This window comes from Amblyraja radiata, chromosome 2 (genome assembly GCF_010909765.2).
Source record: "Amblyraja radiata isolate CabotCenter1 chromosome 2, sAmbRad1.1.pri, whole genome shotgun sequence".
NCBI lineage: Eukaryota > Metazoa > Chordata > Chondrichthyes > Rajiformes > Rajidae > Amblyraja > Amblyraja radiata.
The window spans coordinates 148224640-148244422 of record NC_045957.1 but is presented as its reverse complement, the minus strand read 5'-3'; the positions used below and the strand labels follow the sequence as shown (position 1 = coordinate 148244422).

Sequence of the window (19783 nt, the reverse complement as noted above, 5' to 3'; positions counted from 1 at the left end):
ATCATCATGTTTTAATGCCATCATCAAATGCAATTCCATTCACAAAATCTTCCTGCGTTATCGTGTAGAAACTTCAATATAGGCCAAGATGTAGGGCAGAGGAACGAATAGCATTTTCATAAGTACATAAGTGACAGGAGCAGATTTAGGCCATTCGGCCCATCAAGTCTACTCCAACATTCAATCATGGCTGATCTATCTTTCCCTCTAACCCCATTCATAAGGTCAAGTATTTTGAATCAACACCAGTTGGATAGATGCCACTCGAATCCAGAACATACAACATAGATCAATATTTATTTTAAAAAGAGAGTGACATACATTACGTTGCCTGAGAAAAAATATTCTAGTTTCCAGTCAAATGATTTATGCCCGGTACTTCTGAGTAAATACATGTAAATATGTGCAAATTAATGGTCTGGTCTCTCAAGATGCAAAACTCGATGCTACTAATATTAAGCTTTCAAATAGAGGGTTGTTTCAACAATGCTGCATGAGGAAATAATCATTAATGATTAGAGATTTGTAAACTGACATTTTAAGAGGATCAAATTGTAGACCTTCAGCCTCCTGCTATTGATCTAGAGCTAGAGTGATAAGGACACTGCTCTGACAGTATTATTAAACTGATGGTGTAGGACTGCTTGTTTACCAATACATGCAGAATGATGAATCATTCAGTGCTCACGGGTTTCCCCCTCCACCATAAAGTTGAATAGGTCATTAAACCATGTGTCTCAGCATTCACAGACAATAAATAAAAAGGTGAAATGTGATGAGAAAAAGGAATTTAATGCAATCGACATTGACAGAGAAAATGCTCCAGTGATTAGGGTTCACGGTGGCCCAGCGGTAGTGTTGCTGCCTTATAGCGCCAGGGACCCGAGTTCGATCCTGGCTATGGGTGCTGTCTGTACATTTGTTAATATTGGCTAAATTAAAGAGGTCACAAAATGGAGGATCTCTGTATTTGCAGGGCCTGCTTGGCATCTTTCTTTGAAAGTTTCAAGCTGGGAGGCACAGCTCCAAGGAGTCTGGACCCTAGATGGAAGTTGAGGATAAGGTGAGGTCCAGATATCCTTCCTTTTGTTAATATGTACGGAATTTGCAGAAGAGCTGAGCATGTCTGCAAATGCATGATTAGGATTGGTTATAGAGGGGGTGTATAAAGGGTAATGTTAATTATGTTGCAGAGTGTTTGGGCTGTTATCTGACGATTGGTTAAAGTGTGAAGCCTTGTTCAAATTGTTATACAACCGGGGAAAATGTTTCTTTACTTGAGTTAACTGTCTTCCTTCTAGAAGCTTATGAGGAAACTTTGTAATGTGGTACTTAGTAGTTGGGTTAGGGAACTGTCAATAACGATATAATATGATCGATAATAATAATAATAATAATAATATATTTTATTGTCATTGCACATATGTGCAACGAGATTTGTTATGCAGCTTCCATCCGAAGTCATAACTTAAACAACTAATAAAATTTAGATTTAGATACCCCGAGAAACATGATTTATAAAAAGAACAGTAAAACAGTCTAAAGTGCAAATGTGTCTGTGCCGGGTCGATGTGCGACGTGACCATCCGAGGGAGACAGTTCATGGGGGTGGGGGGCACTCGGTAGGGCCTGTTCATAGCAGCTATAGCTATGTGTGATTGGCTTGTAGGGGCTTCCCCCCCACATATAGTTTCGCGCCATGGGTCTGATGCCCTATAAGACTGAACCCCACATGGATCGGAGTCGGTCTTCTGGAGGTGCACTTGGATCGTGTGACCTGCTGGAGGTGTCTGCTCGCACGAGGCTGAAGAGCTTGGATGAGTAGAGACAAAGATCAGACCCGCGGTGGTTAGGTATTGTATAGGGAGTTCGTTTGTGTTTGGGAAGAATAAACATAGAAACATCGAAAATAGGTGCAGGAGTAGGCCATTCGGCTCTTCGAGCCTGCACCGCCATTCAATATGATCATGGCTGATCATCCAACTCAGTATCCTGTACCTGCCCTCTCTCCATACCCCCTGATCCCTTTAGCCACAAGGGCCACATCTAACTCCCTCTTAAATATAGCCAATGAACTGGCCTCAACTACCTTCTGTGACAGAGAGTTCCAGAGATTCAACACTCTCTGTGTGAAAAATGTTTTTCTCATCTCGGTCCTAAACGATTTCCCCTTTATCCTTAAACTGTGACCCCTTGTCCTGGGCTTCCCCAACATCGGGAACAATCTTCCTGCATCTAGCCTGTACAACCCCTTAAGAATTTTGTATGTTTCTATAAGATCCCCCTTCAATCTTCTTAATTCTAGTGAGTACAAGCCGAGTCTATCCAGTCTTTCTTCATATGAAAGTCCTGACATCCCAGGAATCAGTCCGGTGAACCTTCTCTGTACTCCCTCTATGGCAAGAATGTCTTTCCTCAGATTTGGAGACCAAAACTGTACACAATACTCCAGGTGTGGTCTCACCAATACCCTGTACAACTGCAGTAGAACCTCCCTGCTCCTATACTCAAATCCTTTTGCTATGAATGCTAACATACCATTCGCTTTCTTCACTGCCTGCTGCACCTGCATGCCTACTTTCAATGACTGGTGTACCATGACACCCAGGTCTCGTTGCATCTCCCCTTTTCCTAATCGGCCACCATTTAGATTTTATTTTTATTTTATTTTATTTTATTATTTATTTCGAACAGAATAAAAGAACAAAAAGCAAATGTGAAACAGCATACAAAAAACAAAACAAAAACACTTATAAAGTATCACAAACAATATCTATAAATAAATGAAATCATATGTCCGAAAAGGAGCAGGAAGAAGCCAAAGCTTATTAATTTCCACCCGTTATTCAACTGCTTGTAATTATCTTATACAAATTTAGCAGCTATATGTACACCATATGTACACCAAATTATTTACATTTGAACACTAATCAAATATTTACAAAGCCATACAAAAAAGAAAAAAAGAAAAAGAAAAGAAAAAACCCGCATATACTATACAGTATCTTAGTCATATATACAACCCATCACTCTATAATCACCCTTCCCAATACAATCAGCATAACAAATATCACAATCACCTATCCTCATCCCAATATCCTTTTAAACAAGTGTTTTTGTACATCTTTTTAAACTGAATTATGCTTGTGCTAAGTTTTATCTCCTGTTCCAGACCATTCCACAAATTCACACCACAGACAATAGTCTACTTTCCTGTTTTTGCCACCAGTGGATAACCTCACATTTATCCCCATTATACTGCATCTGCCATGCATTTGCCCACTCACCCAGCCTATCCAAGTCACCTTGCAGCCTCCTAGCATCCTCTTCACAGTTAACACTGCCCCCCAGCTTCGTGTCATCCGCAAACTTGGAGATGTTGCATTCAATTCCCTCATCCAAATCATTAATATATATTGTAAATAGCTGGGGTCCCAGCACTGAGCCTTGCGGTACCCCACTAGTCACTGCCTGCCATTCTGAAAAGTACCCGTTTACTCCTACTCTTTGCTTCCTGTTTGCCAGCCAGTTCTCTATCCACATCAATACTGAACCCCCAATACTATGTGCTTTAAGTTTGTATACTAATCTCTTATGTGGGACCTTGTCAAAAGCCTTCTGAAAGTTCAGATATAAAACATCCACTGGTTCTACCCTATCCACTCTACTAGTTACATCCTCGAAAAATTCTATAAGATTTGTCAGACATGATTTACCTTTCGTAAATCCATGCTGACTTTGTCCAATGATTTCACCACTTTCCAAATGTGCTGCTATCCCATCTTTAATTACTGACTAGCAGTTTCCCCGCTACCGATGTTAGACTGACTGGTCTATAATTCCCCGTTTTCTCTCTCCCTCCCTTTTTAAAAAGTGGGGTTACATTAGCTACCCTCCAATCCTCAGGAACTACTCCAGAATCTAAAGAGTTTTGAAAAATTATCACTAATGCATCCACTATTTCTGGAGCTACTTCCTTAAGTATTCTGGGATGCAGCCTATCTGGCCCTGGGGATTTATCGGCCTTTAATCTATTCAATTTACCCAACACCACTTCCCGGCTAACCTGGATTTCACTCAGTTCCTCCATCTCCTTTGACCCGCGGTCCCCTGCTATTTCCGGCAGATTATTTATGTCTTCCTTAGTGAAGACGGAACCAAAGAAGTTATTCAATTGGTCCGCCATGTCCTTGTTCCCCATGATCAATTCACCTGTTTGTGACTGCAAGGGACCTACATTTGTTTTAACTAATCTCTTTCTCTTCACATATCTATAAAAACATTTGCAGTCAGCTTTTATGTTCCCTGCCAGATTTCTTTCATAATCTATTTTCCCTTTCCTAATTAAGCCCTTTGTCCTCCTCTGCTGGTCTCTGAATTTCTCCCAGTCCTCTGGTAGGCTGCTTTTTCTGGCTAATTTGTACGCTTCATCTTTTGCTTTGACACTATCCCTGATTTCCCTTGTTATCCACGGATGCACTACCTTCCCTGATTTATTCTTTTGCCAAACTGGGATGAACAGTTGTTGTAGTTCATCCATGCAGTCTTTAAATGCCTTCTATTGCATATCCACCGTCAACCCTTGAAGAATTAATTGCCAGTCAATCTTGGCCAATTCACGTCTCATACCCTCAAAGTCACCTTTCTTTAAGTTCAGAACCATTGTTTCTGAATTAACAATGTCACTCTCCATCCTAATGAAGAACTCCACCATATTATGGTCACACTTGGCCAAGGGGCCACGCACAACAAGACTGCTAACTAACCCTTCCTCATTACTCAATACCCAGTCAAGAATAGCCTGCTCTCTCGTTGGTTCCTCTACATGTTGATTTAGAAAACTATCCCGCATACATTTCAAGAAATCCTCTTCCTCAGCACCCCTGCCAATTAGATTCACCCAATCTATATGTAGATTAAAGTCACCCATTATAACTGTTTTACCTTTGTTGCACGCGTTTCTAATTTCCTGTTTGATGCCATCCCCAACTTCACTACTACTGTTAGGTGGCCTGTACACAACTCCCACTAACGTTTTCTGCCCCTTAGTGTTTCGCAGCTCTACCCATATCGATTCCACATCCTCCAAGCTAATATCCTTCCTTTCCATTGCGTTAATCTCCTCTCTAACCAGCAACGCTACCCCACCTCCTTTTCCTTTCTGTCTATCCCTCCTGCATATTGAATATCCCTGGATGTTCAGCTCCCAGCGTTGGTCACCCTGGAGCCATGTCTCCGTGATCCCAACTATATCATAATCATTAATAGCTATCTGCACATTCAACTCATCCACCTTATTACGAATGCTCCTTGCATTGAGACACAAAGCCTTCAGGCTTGTTTTACAACGCTCTTACCCCTTATACAATTATGTTGAAAAGTGGCCCTTTTTGATTTTTGCCCTGGATTTGTCTGCCTACCACTTTTACTTTTCACCTTGCTACCTATTGCTTCTACCCCCATTTTACACCCCTCTGTCTCTCTGTCTCTCTGCTCACACATTTAAGAACCCCACCACCTCTTATTCTGTTTATTATTATTTCCTTCTTTCCCCCCTACATGTTGGGTCTGAGTGCTTCCCTTCTCTGCCTCCTGCCTCACACACTGTCTACTAGCTTTCTCTATTTGAGTCCCTCCCCCTAACCGTTCTAGTTTAAAGTCTCCGCAGTAGCCTTTGCAAATCTCCCCACCAGGCAGGTACAGGATACTGAGTTGGATGATCAGCCATGATCATATTGAATGGCGGTGCAGGCTCGAAGGGTCGAATGGCCTACTCCTGCACCTATTTTCTATGTTTCTATGTCCATGTTTCCCAAATGGGAGGGTCATTTCCTCTATATTTCATCAAAATCTTTTATAATTTGAGAAACTTCAGTTAAGCATGATTTTTGGTGTATAAGTAACCTGTGATCTTCCATGGAAATTTTAATTCAAAACTGAAATGAATGAAGAGAATTGGGAAATGCTGTCAGCGACACTTAGCATCTCCCTTTTTAGCTTTGTAATGGAGCAATTACCTGCTTTGTTCAAGGGGGCACAAATAGTAATAAAAAGAGATGTCCATTATCATAACCATTAGTGCAATGCAGGAACCAATAACAATGATGCGTGTGCATCATCAAAAACAAAGAAATTAAATAATTTTAAACAAAGGTGGTTCTTTGCAAAATCTTGCTTCAATTTCATTTTGATTTGCGCAATGTTATGTTTGCATTTAGGTAAGCAACAAGGATTAGCAAATAGCCTAGAGCAGTAGCCACACTCAGCTCAGTCCAAATTAAGCTAAGCCTATCAGATGTAAATCTGGGCTGACCAGTAGACACTATTCTGGTCACAAGCAAATTGAAGCCTTTGTTTATTCCAATGGAAGAATGTTTCTATGTTATTATGAGATGGAGAACCAATCTCAATGCTTCCTCCCTTTGGAGGCTTTGCCTGCATACATAATTACATAATGCTGCCCACTCAGTGCCTCAAAAATGTGGCCAGCATCACCAGAGACCCACACCATCCTGGCCACACACTCATTTCACCGGGAAGAAGGTACAGGAGCCTGAAAACTGTAACGTCCAAGTTCAGGAACAGCTTCTTCCCTGCAGCCATTAGGCTATTAAACACTACAAACTCAAATAAGCTCTGAACTACAAAGGTTATTATTGTTATTATTGCACTATAATTGTTTGTTTGTTATGTGTACATATGCATGTGTGTGTGTATGCATATATACACACACACTGATCTTTTCTTCTAATTTATTATATTGTTTACAGTGTACCATGTTCATAAATTCTGTTGTGCTGCTGCAAGAATTGCATTGTTCTATCTGGGTCATATGACAATAAAACACACTCTCTCTCTCTCCCCCTACATGCAACGCGGTATAATTGCACATTCATCTAAAATATTTTGTTTTCACTACTTGAACACATTGATGTGAGATTTGCAAACTAACAATGAAACTACAGTGCCCTCCACAATGTTTGGGACAAAGACCCATCATTTATTTATTTGCCTCTGTACTCCACAATTTGAGATTTGTAAAATCAAAAATCAATTGTGGTTAAAGTGCACATTGTCAGATTTTAATAAAGGCCATTTTTATACATTGTGGTTTCACCATGTAGAGATTACAGCTGTGTTTATACATAGTCCCCCCCATTTCAGGGCACCATAATGTTTGGGACACAGCAATGTCATGTAAATGAAAGTAGTCATGTTTAGTATTTTGTTGCATATCCTTTGCATGCAATGACTGCTTGAAGTCTGTGTTTCATGGACATCACCAGTTGCTGGGTGTCTTCTCTGGTGATGCTCTGCCAGGCCTGTTTTGCAGCCATCTTTAGCTTATGCTTGTTTTAGGGGCTAGTCCCCTTCAGTTTTCCCTTCAGCATATAAAAAGAATGCTCAATTGGGTTCAGATCGGGTGATTGACTTGACCACTCAAGAATTGACCATTTTTTAGCTGTGAAAAATTCCTTTGTTGCTTTAGCAGTATGTTTGGGATCATTGTCTTACCGTAGAATGACCCACCGGCCAATGAGTTTTGAGGCATTTGTTTGAACTTGAGCAGATAGGATGTGTCTATACACTGCTGAATTCATTATGCTACTACCATCAGCAGTTGTATCGTCAATGAAGATAAGTGAGCCACTACCTTCAGCAGCCATACATGCCCAGGCCATAACACCCCCACCACCGTGTTTCACAGACGACGTGGTATGCTTTGGATCTTGGCCAGTTCCTTCTCTCCTCCATACTTTGCTCTTGCCATCACTCTGAAATAAGTTAATCTTCGTCTCATCTGTCCACAAGACCTTTTTCCAGAACTGTGGTTGCTCTTTTAAGTACTTCTTGTCAAACCGTAACCTGGCCATCCTATTTTTGCGGCTAACCAGTGGTTTGCATCTTGCAGTGTAGCCTCTGTATTTATTTTCATGGAGTCTTCAGTGGACAGTGGTCATTGACAAATCCACACCTGACTCCTGAAGAGTGTTTCTGATCTGTCAGACAGGTGTTTTGGGATTTTGTTTTATTATAGAGAGAATTCTTCTGTCATCAGCTGTGGAGGTCTTCCTTGGCCTGCCTGTCCCTTTGCAATTAGTAAGCTCACCAGTGCTCTCTTTCTTTTTAATGATGTTACAAGCACTTGATTTTGGTAAGCCTAAGGTTTGGCTGATGTCTCTAACACTTTTATTCTTGTTTCTCAGTCTCATAATGGCTTCTTTGACTTTCATTGGCACATTGAAGGCAATTGTACACACCTGAGCAATTAACCTGTGTGCCCTGAAATGGGGGGGACTATGTATAAACACAGCTGTATTTTCTGCATGGTGAAACCAAAATGTATAAAAATATAATAAAATCTGACAATGTGAACTTTAACCACATGCGATTTTTTTCTATTACACATCACAAATTGTGGAGTACAGAGGCAAATAAATAAATGATGGCTCTTTGTCCCAAACATTATGGAGGGCACTGTGTATGTACATTGTCCCAGATAAGTGTCTTTTCGATGTGCTTCAGGCTCATTATATGATCAAGAACTGTGATGTGACCCTTTTCTGAGATATCAGATGATTGAGATTTGATTTTGGACTTTACTTTAGACTTTAGAGATGCAGCGCGGAAACAGGCCCTTCGGCCCGCTGAGTCTGCGCCGAACAGTGACCACCCTGTGCACTAACGCTATCCTACACACTAGGGACAATTTACAATTTTACCGAAGCCAATTAACTTACAAACCTGTACATCTTTGAAGTATGGGAGGAAACCAGAGCACCGGAGAAAATCCACGTGGCCACAATGAGAACGTACAAACTCCATACAGACAGCACCCGTAATCAGGATCGAACCTGGGTCACTGGCACTGTAAGGCAGCAGATCAACCACTGTGCCGCCCCCTAGTGGTGCTCAGATTCTATGTAGCTTTCTATATATGAGGAGATCATTCTCAGCAGTACGATGTCCAACAATGTGCTAGAGGAAACATTCTCACCAGCTCATGGGAATGTCTGGCCTGTGGCTGGACAAAATGGAGAGGTAGCATCTGGGAAAGCACAGAACATGTGAAGTCTCTACAACAGAAACAAATGGAAGCCATCTGCCTCACCTAACAATGTCCCTCCCAGATGAACTCATTGCATACGACGTCTACTTTGAACAGAATGTCAGTGGTGGAATGCCATCTGTCCCACCAGTGTCAGGAGCGCTTGCAGCAACGATTACTGGGGCAGATGTAAGATTGGCCTTCTTGAGAGTGAATACGCAGAAAGCAACTGGCCCAGCTGTTGTCCCTGGCTGCGTCCTCAGGACCTGTGCGGATCAGCTAGCAGAGGTATTCAAAGACATCTTTAACCTCTCACTATTCCATTTTGAGTTCCCCGCCTGCTTCAAAAAGACCACTATCATCCCGGTGTCAAAGAAAAGTAAAGTAGCATGCCTCACTGACCACCATCCAGTGACTCTGACAACCACCATCATGAAGTGCTTCCAGAGACTAGCGATGGCTTACCTCAACTCCAGCCTCCTCATCCGTCTTGAACCACTTCAGTCTTACCATCGCAACAGGTCCACACAGACACCATCCCTATGGCCCTATACTCATCTCTGGACTTTCTGGGTGGCGCCGTACGATGGCAGCCTCGCTAACAGTCTATCTCGTTCTTTTCTTCTTTTGTTGTTTTTAGTCTGCTGCTAAATGTGTGTTTTAGTGTATCTTCAGTTTTGTATTATGTGGGGGGTGGGGGAAACTTTTTGAAATATCTTTCCTCGACGGAGATGCGACTTTTTCCATATCGTATCTCCATCCGCACTGCGGCCTAACATCATGGAGCTGGCGGTGCCTTTGCCTGTGGACTTAACATCGTGGAGCTTGCGATCCATTGCCAGGGATCGACTTCGGGAACTCTAACCGTGGGAGTTTGTGGACTTAATATCGTGGAGCTCGAGGTCCCTTGGTTAGGGACCGACTTCGGGAGCTCCATCCACAGGGGTTTCGACCGCCCCAATCGCGGGAGCTTCGACCGCCCCAATGCGGGAGCTTCGATCGGCAGCTGTGGGAGCTTCAATCGCCCCAACTGTGGATGGTTCAACTGCCCCGACGGCGGGAGAAAAGGAAGGAAGAAGTAGATAATATGTTATTGCCTTCCATCACAGTGCGCTGTGGTGGATGTTTATGTTAATTTTTATGTAGTTGTGTGTCTTGTAGCTTTTTTGGTATGACTGTATAGCAAATCAAATTCCTTGTATGTTTTTACATACTTGGCTAATAAATTAGTTACAACAATTACAACACCCACAACAAGGACTCCTATGTTAGGCGTTCAAAAAGGAACTGCAGATGCTGGAATATCGAAGGTACACAAAATTGCTGGGGAAACTCAGCGGGTGCAGCAGCATCTATGGAGTGAAGGAAATAGGCGACGTTTCGGGCCGAAACCCTTCTTCAGACTGCTAGAAGGGTTCAGTCTGAAGAAGGGTTTCGGCCCGAAACGTCGCCTATTTCCTTCGCTCCATAGATGCTGCTGCACCCGCTGAGTTTCCCCAGCAATTTTGTGTACCTCCTATGTTAGGCTCCTATTTATCATCTATAGTTCTGCCCTCAACACCATAATTGCATCCAAACTCATCTCCAAACTCCTGGACTGACGAGTCAGCTCCCTCCTCTGCCACTGGATCAACTTTCTGACCTCAATCTGTGAGGATAGGTGACAACACCTCCTCCACAAAAATTCTCAACACTGGTGTTCCACAAGAATGCGTTCTCAGTCCCCTACTAGAGGGTAGAAGCAATAGGTAGCAAGGTGAAAAGTAAAAGTGGCAGGCCGGAAAATCCAGGGCAAAAATCAAAAAGGGCCACTTTACAACATAATTGTATAAGGGGTAAGAGTGTTGTAAAAACAAGCCTGAAGTCTTTGTGTCTCAATGCAAGGAGCATTCGTAATAAGGTGGATGAGTTGAATGTGCAGATAGCTATTAATGACTATGATATAGTTGGGATCACGGAGACATGGCTCCAGGGTGACCAAGGCTGGGAGCTGAACATCCAGAGATATTCAATATTCAGGAGGGATAGAGAGAAAGGAAAAGGAGGTGGGGTAGCGTTGCTGATTAGAGAGGAGATTAACGCAGTGGAAAGGAAGGACATTAGTTTGGAGGATGTGGAATCGATATGGGTAGAGCTGCGAAACACTGAGGGGCAGAAAACGCTGGTGGGTGTTGTGTACAGGCCACCTAACAGTAGTAGTGAAGTTGGAGATGGTATCAAACAGGAAATTAGAAATGCGTGCGACAAAGGCAAAACCGTTATAATGGGTGATTTCAATCTACATATAGATTGGGTGAATCAAATTGGCAGGGGTGCTGAGGAAGAGGATTTCTTGGAATGTATGCGGGATAGTTTTCTAAATCAACATGTAGAGGAACCAACGAGAGAGCAGGCTATTTTAGACTGGGTATTGAGTAATGAGGAAGGGTTAGTTAGCAGTCTTGTTGTGCGTGGCCCCTTGGGCAAGAGTGACCATAATATGGTTGAGTTCTTCATTAGGATGGAGAGTGACATTGTTAATTCAGAAACAATGGTTCTGAACTTAAAGAAAGGTAACTTTGAGGGTATGAGACGTGAATTGGCCAAGATTGACTGGCAATTAATTCTAAAAGGGTTGATGGTGGATATGCAATGGAAGACATTTAAAGACTGCATGGATGAACTACAAAAATTGTTCATCCCAGTGTGGCAAAAGAATAAATCAGGGAAGGTAGTGCATCCGTGGATAACAAGGGAAATCAGGGATAGTATCAAAGCGAAGGATGAAGCGTACAAATTAGCCAGAAAAAGCAGCATACCGGAGGACTGGGAGAAATTCAGAGACCAGCAGAGGAGGACAAAGGGCTTAATTAGGAAAGGAAAAATAGATTATGAAAGAAAACTGGCAGGGAACATAAAAACTGACTGCAAAAGTTTTTATAGATATGTGAAAAGAAAGAGATTAGTTAAAACAAATGTAGGTCCCTTGCAGTCAGAAACAGGTGAGTTGATCATGGGGAACAAGGATATGGCGGACCAATTGAATAACTACTTTGGTTCCGTCTTCACTAAGGAAGACATAAATAATCTGCCGGAAATAGCAGGGGACCGCGGGTCAAAGGAGTTGGAGGAATTGAGTGAAATCCAGGTTAGCCGTGAAGTGGTGTTGGGTAAATTGAATGGATTAAAGGCCGATAAATCCCCAGGGCCAGATAGGCTGCATCCCAGAGTACTTAAGGAAGTAGCTCCAGAAATAGTGGATGCATTAGTAATAATCTTTCAAAACTCTTTAGATTCTGGAATAGTTCCTGAGGATTGGCAGGTAGCAAACGTAACCCCACTTTTTAAGAAGGGAGGGAGAGAGAAAACGGGGAATTACAGACCAGTTAGTCTAACATCGGTAGTGGGGAAACTGCTAGAGTCAGTTATTAAAGATGAGATAGCAGCACATTTGGAAAGTGGTGAAATCATTGGACAAAGTCAGCATGGATTTACAAAAGGTAAATCATGTCTGACGAATCTTATAGAATTTTTCGAGGATGTAACTAGTAGCGTGGATAGGGGAGAACCAGTGGATGTGGTGTATCTGGACTTCCAGAAGGCTTTCGACAAGGTCCCACATAAGAGATTAGTATACAAACTTAAAGCACACGGCATTGGGGGTTCAGTATTGAAGTGGATAGAGAACTGGCTGGCAAACAGGAAGCAAAGAGTAGGAGTAAACGGGTCCTTTTCACAATGGCAGGCAGTGACTAGTGGGGTACCGCAAGGCTCAGTGCTGGGACCCCAGCTATTTACAATATATATTAATGATCTGGATGAGGGAATTAAAGGCAATATCTCCAAGTTTGCGGATGACACTAAGCTGGGGGGCAGTGTTAGCTGTGAGGAGGATGCTAGGAGACTGCAAGGTGACTTGGATAGGCTGGGTGAGTGGGCAAATGTTTGGCAGATGCAGTATAATGTGGATAAATGTGAGGTTATCCATTTTGGTGGCAAAAACAGGAAAGCAGACTATTATCTAAATGGTGGCCGACTAGGAAAAGGGGAGATGCAGCGAGACCTGGGTGTCATGGTACACCAGTCATTGAAAGTGGGCATGCAGGTGCAGCAGGCAGTGAAGAAAGCGAATGGTATGTTAGCTTTCATAGCAAAAGGATTTGAGTATAGGAGCAGGGAGGTTCTACTGCAGTTGTACAGGGTCTTGGTGAGACCACACCTGGAGTATTGCGTACAGTTTTGGTCTCCTAATCTGAGGAAGGACATTATTACCATAGAGGGAGTGCAGAGAAGGTTCACCAGACTGATTCCTGGGATGTCAGGACTGTCTTATGAAGAAAGACTGGATAGACTTGGTTTATACTCTCTAGAATGTAGGAGATTGAGAGGGGATCTTATAGAAACTTACAAAGTTCTTAAGTGGTTGGACAGGCTAGATGCAGGAAGATTGCTCCCGATGTTGGGGAAGTCCAGGACAAGGGGTCACAGCTTAAGGATAAGGGGGAAATCCTTTAAAACCGAGATGAGAAGAACTTTTTTCACACAGAGAGTGGTGAATCTCTGGAACTCTCTGCCACAGAGGGTAGTCGAGGCCAGTTCATTGGCTATATTTAAGAGGGAGTTAGATGTGGCCCTTGTGGCTAAGGGGATCAGAGGGTATGGAGAGAAGGCAGGTACGGGATACTGAGTTGGATGATCAGCCATGATCATATTGAATGGCGGTGCAGGTTCGAAGGGCTGAATGGCCTACTCCTGCACCTAATTTCTATGTTTCTATGTTACTATACTCCCTATACACTCACAACTCTACAGCCAAATTCAGCTCTTGTTCCGTCTACGTGTTCGGAGACAAAACCACTGTGTTTGATGATCAATGACGAGACAGAGTAATGGAAGGAGATAAAGAATCTAATGACTAGGTGTCAGGACAATAACCTCTCTCTCAATGTCAGCAAGTCAACAGAGCTCCATGGTGAAGTAAATACCCCTATCAGCATCAATGAAAATGGTCAAGAACATCAAGATCCTTGATGGTAATATTACCAATGATCTGTCGTGAACCAACCAAATTGATATGACAAACAGGAAGGCACACCAGTGCTTCTACTTTGTGAAGAAGATTGAGGAAATTTGGCATGTTTATTGTTCTATTGGTCTAGAGTTTGTTATGATTGTATTCACGTACGGTATATTTGATCTGTTTGGATAGCATGCAAAATAAAGCTTTTCACTATACACATGTCAATAGTAAACCTAACCCTTGGGATAGAATTCTTCAATCACCTCAGAAATGGAGTGGAAACAAGTCATCCTTAACCCAGAGGATTAATATTTTGAAGTATTTGAGAAAATGCAGGATTTGCAAAGACGTAGTGAGAAATGCAAAGATACAAATATTAAGGAAGAAGAACCAGGCTGGAGTCCTTACTTGTAGAAAAGGGATGACTTGGTGGAGAAGACCAAATTACAAAGAAGTTTGATGGAATGGAAATATATTTAATGGAAATATATAAGTAGTAATATATCATCATAAACATTTGAACAGGATGTGGTAGCTGTTGCATAGTGTTGGTTGAAGTAATCAGAATTCATCATTTTAACTATGAGCATGTCTCTGTGTGTGTGCAGGAGAGCATATGAATATAATTACATTTTGGTACGACTATGAAACATGATATATGTCTTCTGATTAACACCTTTCTTTGACTTCCTGAGCATCCTTGAACAATTAAAGTTGTTTGTTCCGGGTCATTGATATCCAATTAGCATATCCCATGCTATGACAAGGATAAAATACAAAATAAGAAATCAGCAGCTGTCACACTATAGGTTATTAGCTGCTTTCAATGTACTGAACGCCATCATGAATTAAAAATAATTTAGATGACACAGATCAATCTAATCAGACCACATCTAACAAGTTTTAAGAACAGAAGAGGAGACAGTTACATTATCTATTCAAGACATTAATGACTTATTTTCCAGATCAATTCCATTTCTCCATCTTGTTTTCTTCTCCTGAGAACTTAGTGGGTGATAATCCGAACAAAATATAATATCTGGTACTAATGGCTAATACTTTGTCCTGCAATAGTGTCTTCTATTCAGGGGAAGCAACATACAGTAATCCTTTTTGACAAGTTCTCTAAGAATTTTAAATATTTCGAAGAGGTGACTGAAGATTCAGAAAATATAGACCCATCATCTGTACTTTCCAATGACCATTCAGTGCAATTGTTCCACAGGTAGTAAATCAATTGTTAGGTAAGCAGACCAGTTGTTGGCTAAACAAACCCCTTTTCAATTCCAGCAGAAGTTTTACTTATTTTTATATCATATCCTTTTTGCAATAAAGACCAACATAACTTATGCCACTCTGATTACTGGCAGTATCTGTATTTTCTGTGATATAACAAGTAATATATTTTGCCATTGCCTGCCAATTTATTATTTTCTCATTATTTTAAATACTTATTGTTTTAGAAGTATTCCATCCTTTAAGTACTGTAGGTGCAAGGAATCTGCTTTTCCGTGCTTGGCTCTGTCTTTTTGTTACTCGTATGCTTATCGATATGATGATGGTATGATGTTTAATGAATGTTAAATGTACTTTGAGCAGACATGGGATCAAAAGCTTCAATATTCACTGAGCTTGTTATATGACATAGATAAGGTCATAAGTGATAGGAGCAGAATTAGGCCACATTCAGCCCATCAGGTCTACTCCCCCCATTCAATCATGGCTGATCTATCTCTCCCTCCTAACCCAATTTCCTGCCTTCTCCCCATTACCTCTGACATCCGTACTAATCAAGAATCTATCTTTCTCTGCCTTCAAAATATCCATTGACAGCTCCACAGCTTTCTGTGGCAATAATTCCACAGATTCACCACCCTCTGACTAAAGAAATTCCTCCTCATCTCTTTCCTAAGGAACATCTTTTAATTCTGAGGCTATGACCTCTAGTCCTAGACTCTCCCACGGGTGGAAACATCCTTTCCACATCCACTCTATCCAAGCCATTCACTATTCAGTACGTTTCAATGAGGTCCCCTCTTATTCTTGTAAACTCCAGCGAGTACAGGCCCAGTGCCGTCAAACGCTCATCATATGTTAGATCAGGTTTACTGATCAATTTTACAATGCAATTCAATCTTTAGAAATCCTGGAAAAAAACCTGTGCAATGAGATTGAATTTTGAAGCCTTTCAGTCTTATCAGAATCAATGTTAAATATGTACACCCAATCAATAAAGCGAAAATACTTTTATACCACAGGCAAAGCAATGGGATAAAAGTCAGCGGTGGAATTGGTCTAACTGAAAAATGTGCTTCTCAAGCTACAGCTTGAATATTAGTTACATTTCTGATAAGGAATAAACAGATTTTTGAGTGCTAGAGCATTACAGAGAACAGTGGTGAGACAATGTGAGAATAAAGCTTTGGAGAAATTGACAAAACTATTTCATTGATATCAGGAAACCCTTCCTCAAATAAAGAATAATTAATAATAGAATAAACTACTGGACAGACTATTTGAAATTCAAATGACACAGTCCACTCCCCCATACTCCCAGCTTACATTAATCGTAAATCATATTAAACAACCAATTAGGTGTTCTGCAACGATATTTGCAGGGTGAAAAAATGCCATGAATAGTGATTACTATATATTTAAAGCCATGTATACTCATAGATACAAATACACATACCATTCTATATCAGCGCCTTAGGTGGCTGCTATTTGTATACATTGTGTATGCAAGCAAAGAATCTCACTGAACCTAGTCACAGGTGACAATAAAGTATTCCTATTCCTAATATAATTGGATCTTATAGAAACTTACTAAATTCTTAAGGGGTTGGACAGGCTAGGTGCAGGAAGATTATTCCCGATGTTGGGGAAGTCCAGAACTAGGGGTCACAGTTTAAGGATAAGGGGGAAGTCTTTTAGGACCGAGATGAGAAAATCATTTTTTACACAGAGAGTGGTGAATCTGTGGAATTCTCTGCCACAGAAGGTAGTTGAGGCCAGTTCATTGGCTATATTTAAGAGGGAGTTAGATGTGGCCCTTGTGGCTAAAGGGATCAGGGGGTATGGAGAGAAGGCAGGGATGGGATACTGAGTTGGATGATCAGCCATGATCATATTGAATGGCGGTGCAGGCTCGAAGGGCCGAATGGCCTACTCCAGCACCTGTTTTCAAAAAAAAAAAATAATAATAATAATAATATGGTCTAATGGTAACATTACCCTCTAAGCTTTGAGGCCCTCAAAACCACAAACTTCTGCAAATGTACCTTCTAAAATGTAACCTTATTTTGTTTTTAAAAAGCTCTATACCTCAACTATTTTTGTTTTGCCATTTTTATTCCCCCCTCCTTCTGTACATATACTTGTGTTTACCACAGTGGAGGTCAACATTGCTGGTGGATATCAGCATGCATTCAACCATTGGTCGGATATCTGGGGATGGATTACTTTCAAACTAGATTACAGCTTCTCAGAAGGATAGCTGGTTCAGGCACCTTAGACAATTTTCCAATTCATTCCCTGGGAATGCTGTGCATCCCTGTTGCCACCAGTCTGGGGCCGATGGACATGCTGGCTTTTATGACTTGGCTGTTCACTTTATCCAGCAGAAGAGTCTTTGGGTAATGTAATTAATTAAGGAAACTAAAACGTGACAGCAGGATGGACGTAAGTGAAGGCATTCATAAAGGAGCAAAGAGGTCCTTCTGCAGTTGTACAGGGCCCTAGTGAGACCACACCTGGAATATTGTGTGCCGTTTTGGTCCCCTAATTTGAGGAAGGACATTCTTGCTATTGAGGGAGTGCAGCGTAAGTTTACAAGGTTAATTCCCGGGATGGCGGGACTGTCATATGCTGAGAGAATGGAGCAGCTGGGCTTGTACACTCTGGAGTTTAGAAGGATGAGAGTGGATCTTATTGAAACATATAAGATTGTTAAGGGTTTGGACACGCTAGAGGCAGGAACATGTTCCCGATGTTGGGGGGGTCCAGAACCAGGGTCCACAGTTTAAGAATAAGGGGTAAGCCATTTAGAACGGAGACGAGGAAACACTTTTTCTCATAGAGTTGTGAGTCTGTGGAATTCTCTGCCTCAGAGGGCAGTGGAGGCCGGTTCTCTGGATACTTTCAAGAGAGAGCTAGATGGGGCACTTAAAGATAGCGGAGTCAGGTATTTGGGGAGAAGGCAGGAACGGGGGTACTGATTGGGGTATGATCAGCCATGATCACATTGAATGGCGGTGCTGGCTCGAAGGGCCGAATGGCCTACTCCTGCACCTATTGTCTATATAATTAGTGTCTCGCAATATAACTAATGAAATATTTCAATTCTATATGCATCTTTTCAGAAAACTATTCAGTATTAGAATGTGTTTCTACAATTTCTATCACTTATGAACACAAGTAAAATGGCTGGATTCGATGATTTACTTACACATCTTCCTCTAAGGTTATAAGTATTTCTTCAATTTTTTCTTCTGTAAACTCCCCATCCATCTTTGCCAGGTAGGTGAAAATGTAAGTGAAGGTTTCAATTTTAATGTGAGCAGCACCACCCGGTGGGTCAGTCGTTAGAATTTCACAGACGTATTTCAAGGCAATGAAGAGCGACTTTAAAAAGAAAAAAAATTGTCAATAATTTGCTGCCTGAAATTTAAAAAGTGATATTATTTTACAATATGCTTGTATTCAGAAATTTTTATCAGCAGCTAAAAACTGCCATAACCATTAATGAAGGAAGTGTGCTTCTAACATGGGATTGGAGCAACTTCAATTCAATCTGAAAAAGTGTCTCAATACATCGTCTAACCATGTTCTCCAGGGATACTGCCTGAGACCCGCTGAGTTACTCCAGCGCTTTGTTTCCTTTTGTGTATTAGCCAGCATCTGCAGTTCTTTGTTTCTACTTCTTGATTCAAATTCCATTAGCTATCATGGTTTACATCGTTTGTTTAATACGGAAATAATTCGCTTTGAAAAGGTGTGACTGACCAACCTTGCCTGTTCAGTGGAAAGACACTATGTTTTGGAAAAAATGTCCTTTTGATATAGATATTTTAACTATAAAGAATAGCTAAGATAACGACACATAATCCCCACATACGGTAACTAAGGTCAATAAAGGTTCAGCTGCGACTGTTGCCCTTGGTCTTGATGCACATCCACATCTCCCCTCCAATAAGTACAACCAATTTAGCCACATTTAGATCTTTTTATAGACTGAGTTGGTAATCAGAAAAAGACACAAAGTGCTTCTCAGTGGGTCAGACAGCATCTCTGTAGAACATGGATAGGTGATGTTTCGGGTTGGCCAGTCACTTGGGAATCACTGTGAAAAATTCTTATGTGATGGACATATTCACAAGAAAATAGGAGGTGTACATCAGGCTCTTCAAGCCTACACTATTATTTAATATGACCATAGCTGATCTTTGCTGGCCTCTGCTGTACCATTTCACCATTCCGATGTATTCTATGATCTATCAAATATTTCAACACGTTAAATACCTTTAATGGTCTGGCATCCACACCCACTGGCACAGGGAATTCAACTACGATTTGTCAAATACGATTTACCTTTCATAAAACCATGTTGACTCGTTTTAATTTTATTCTGCTTTCCTAGATTATTTACTATTTTCTCTTTGATTATTGACTCCAACATTTTGCCTATAGCAGCTGTTAAACTAGCTCTGCCTGCCTCCTGCCTTCCTTCTTTTTTG

The 19783-nt window shown here is 41.3% G+C and overlaps 1 protein-coding gene across 1 annotated transcript in view; it reads right to left on the bottom strand.

The window, feature by feature from the left end:
- Positions 1–19783, bottom strand: part of ropn1l (rhophilin associated tail protein 1 like) — an 80083-nt gene that overhangs the window by 29127 nt on the left and 31173 nt on the right. The window contains exon 5 of the mRNA XM_033017047.1: positions 18496–18671. Coding sequence (XP_032872938.1) covers positions 18496–18671 — 176 coding nt within the window. The remainder of the gene's footprint in view (positions 1–18495; positions 18672–19783) is intronic.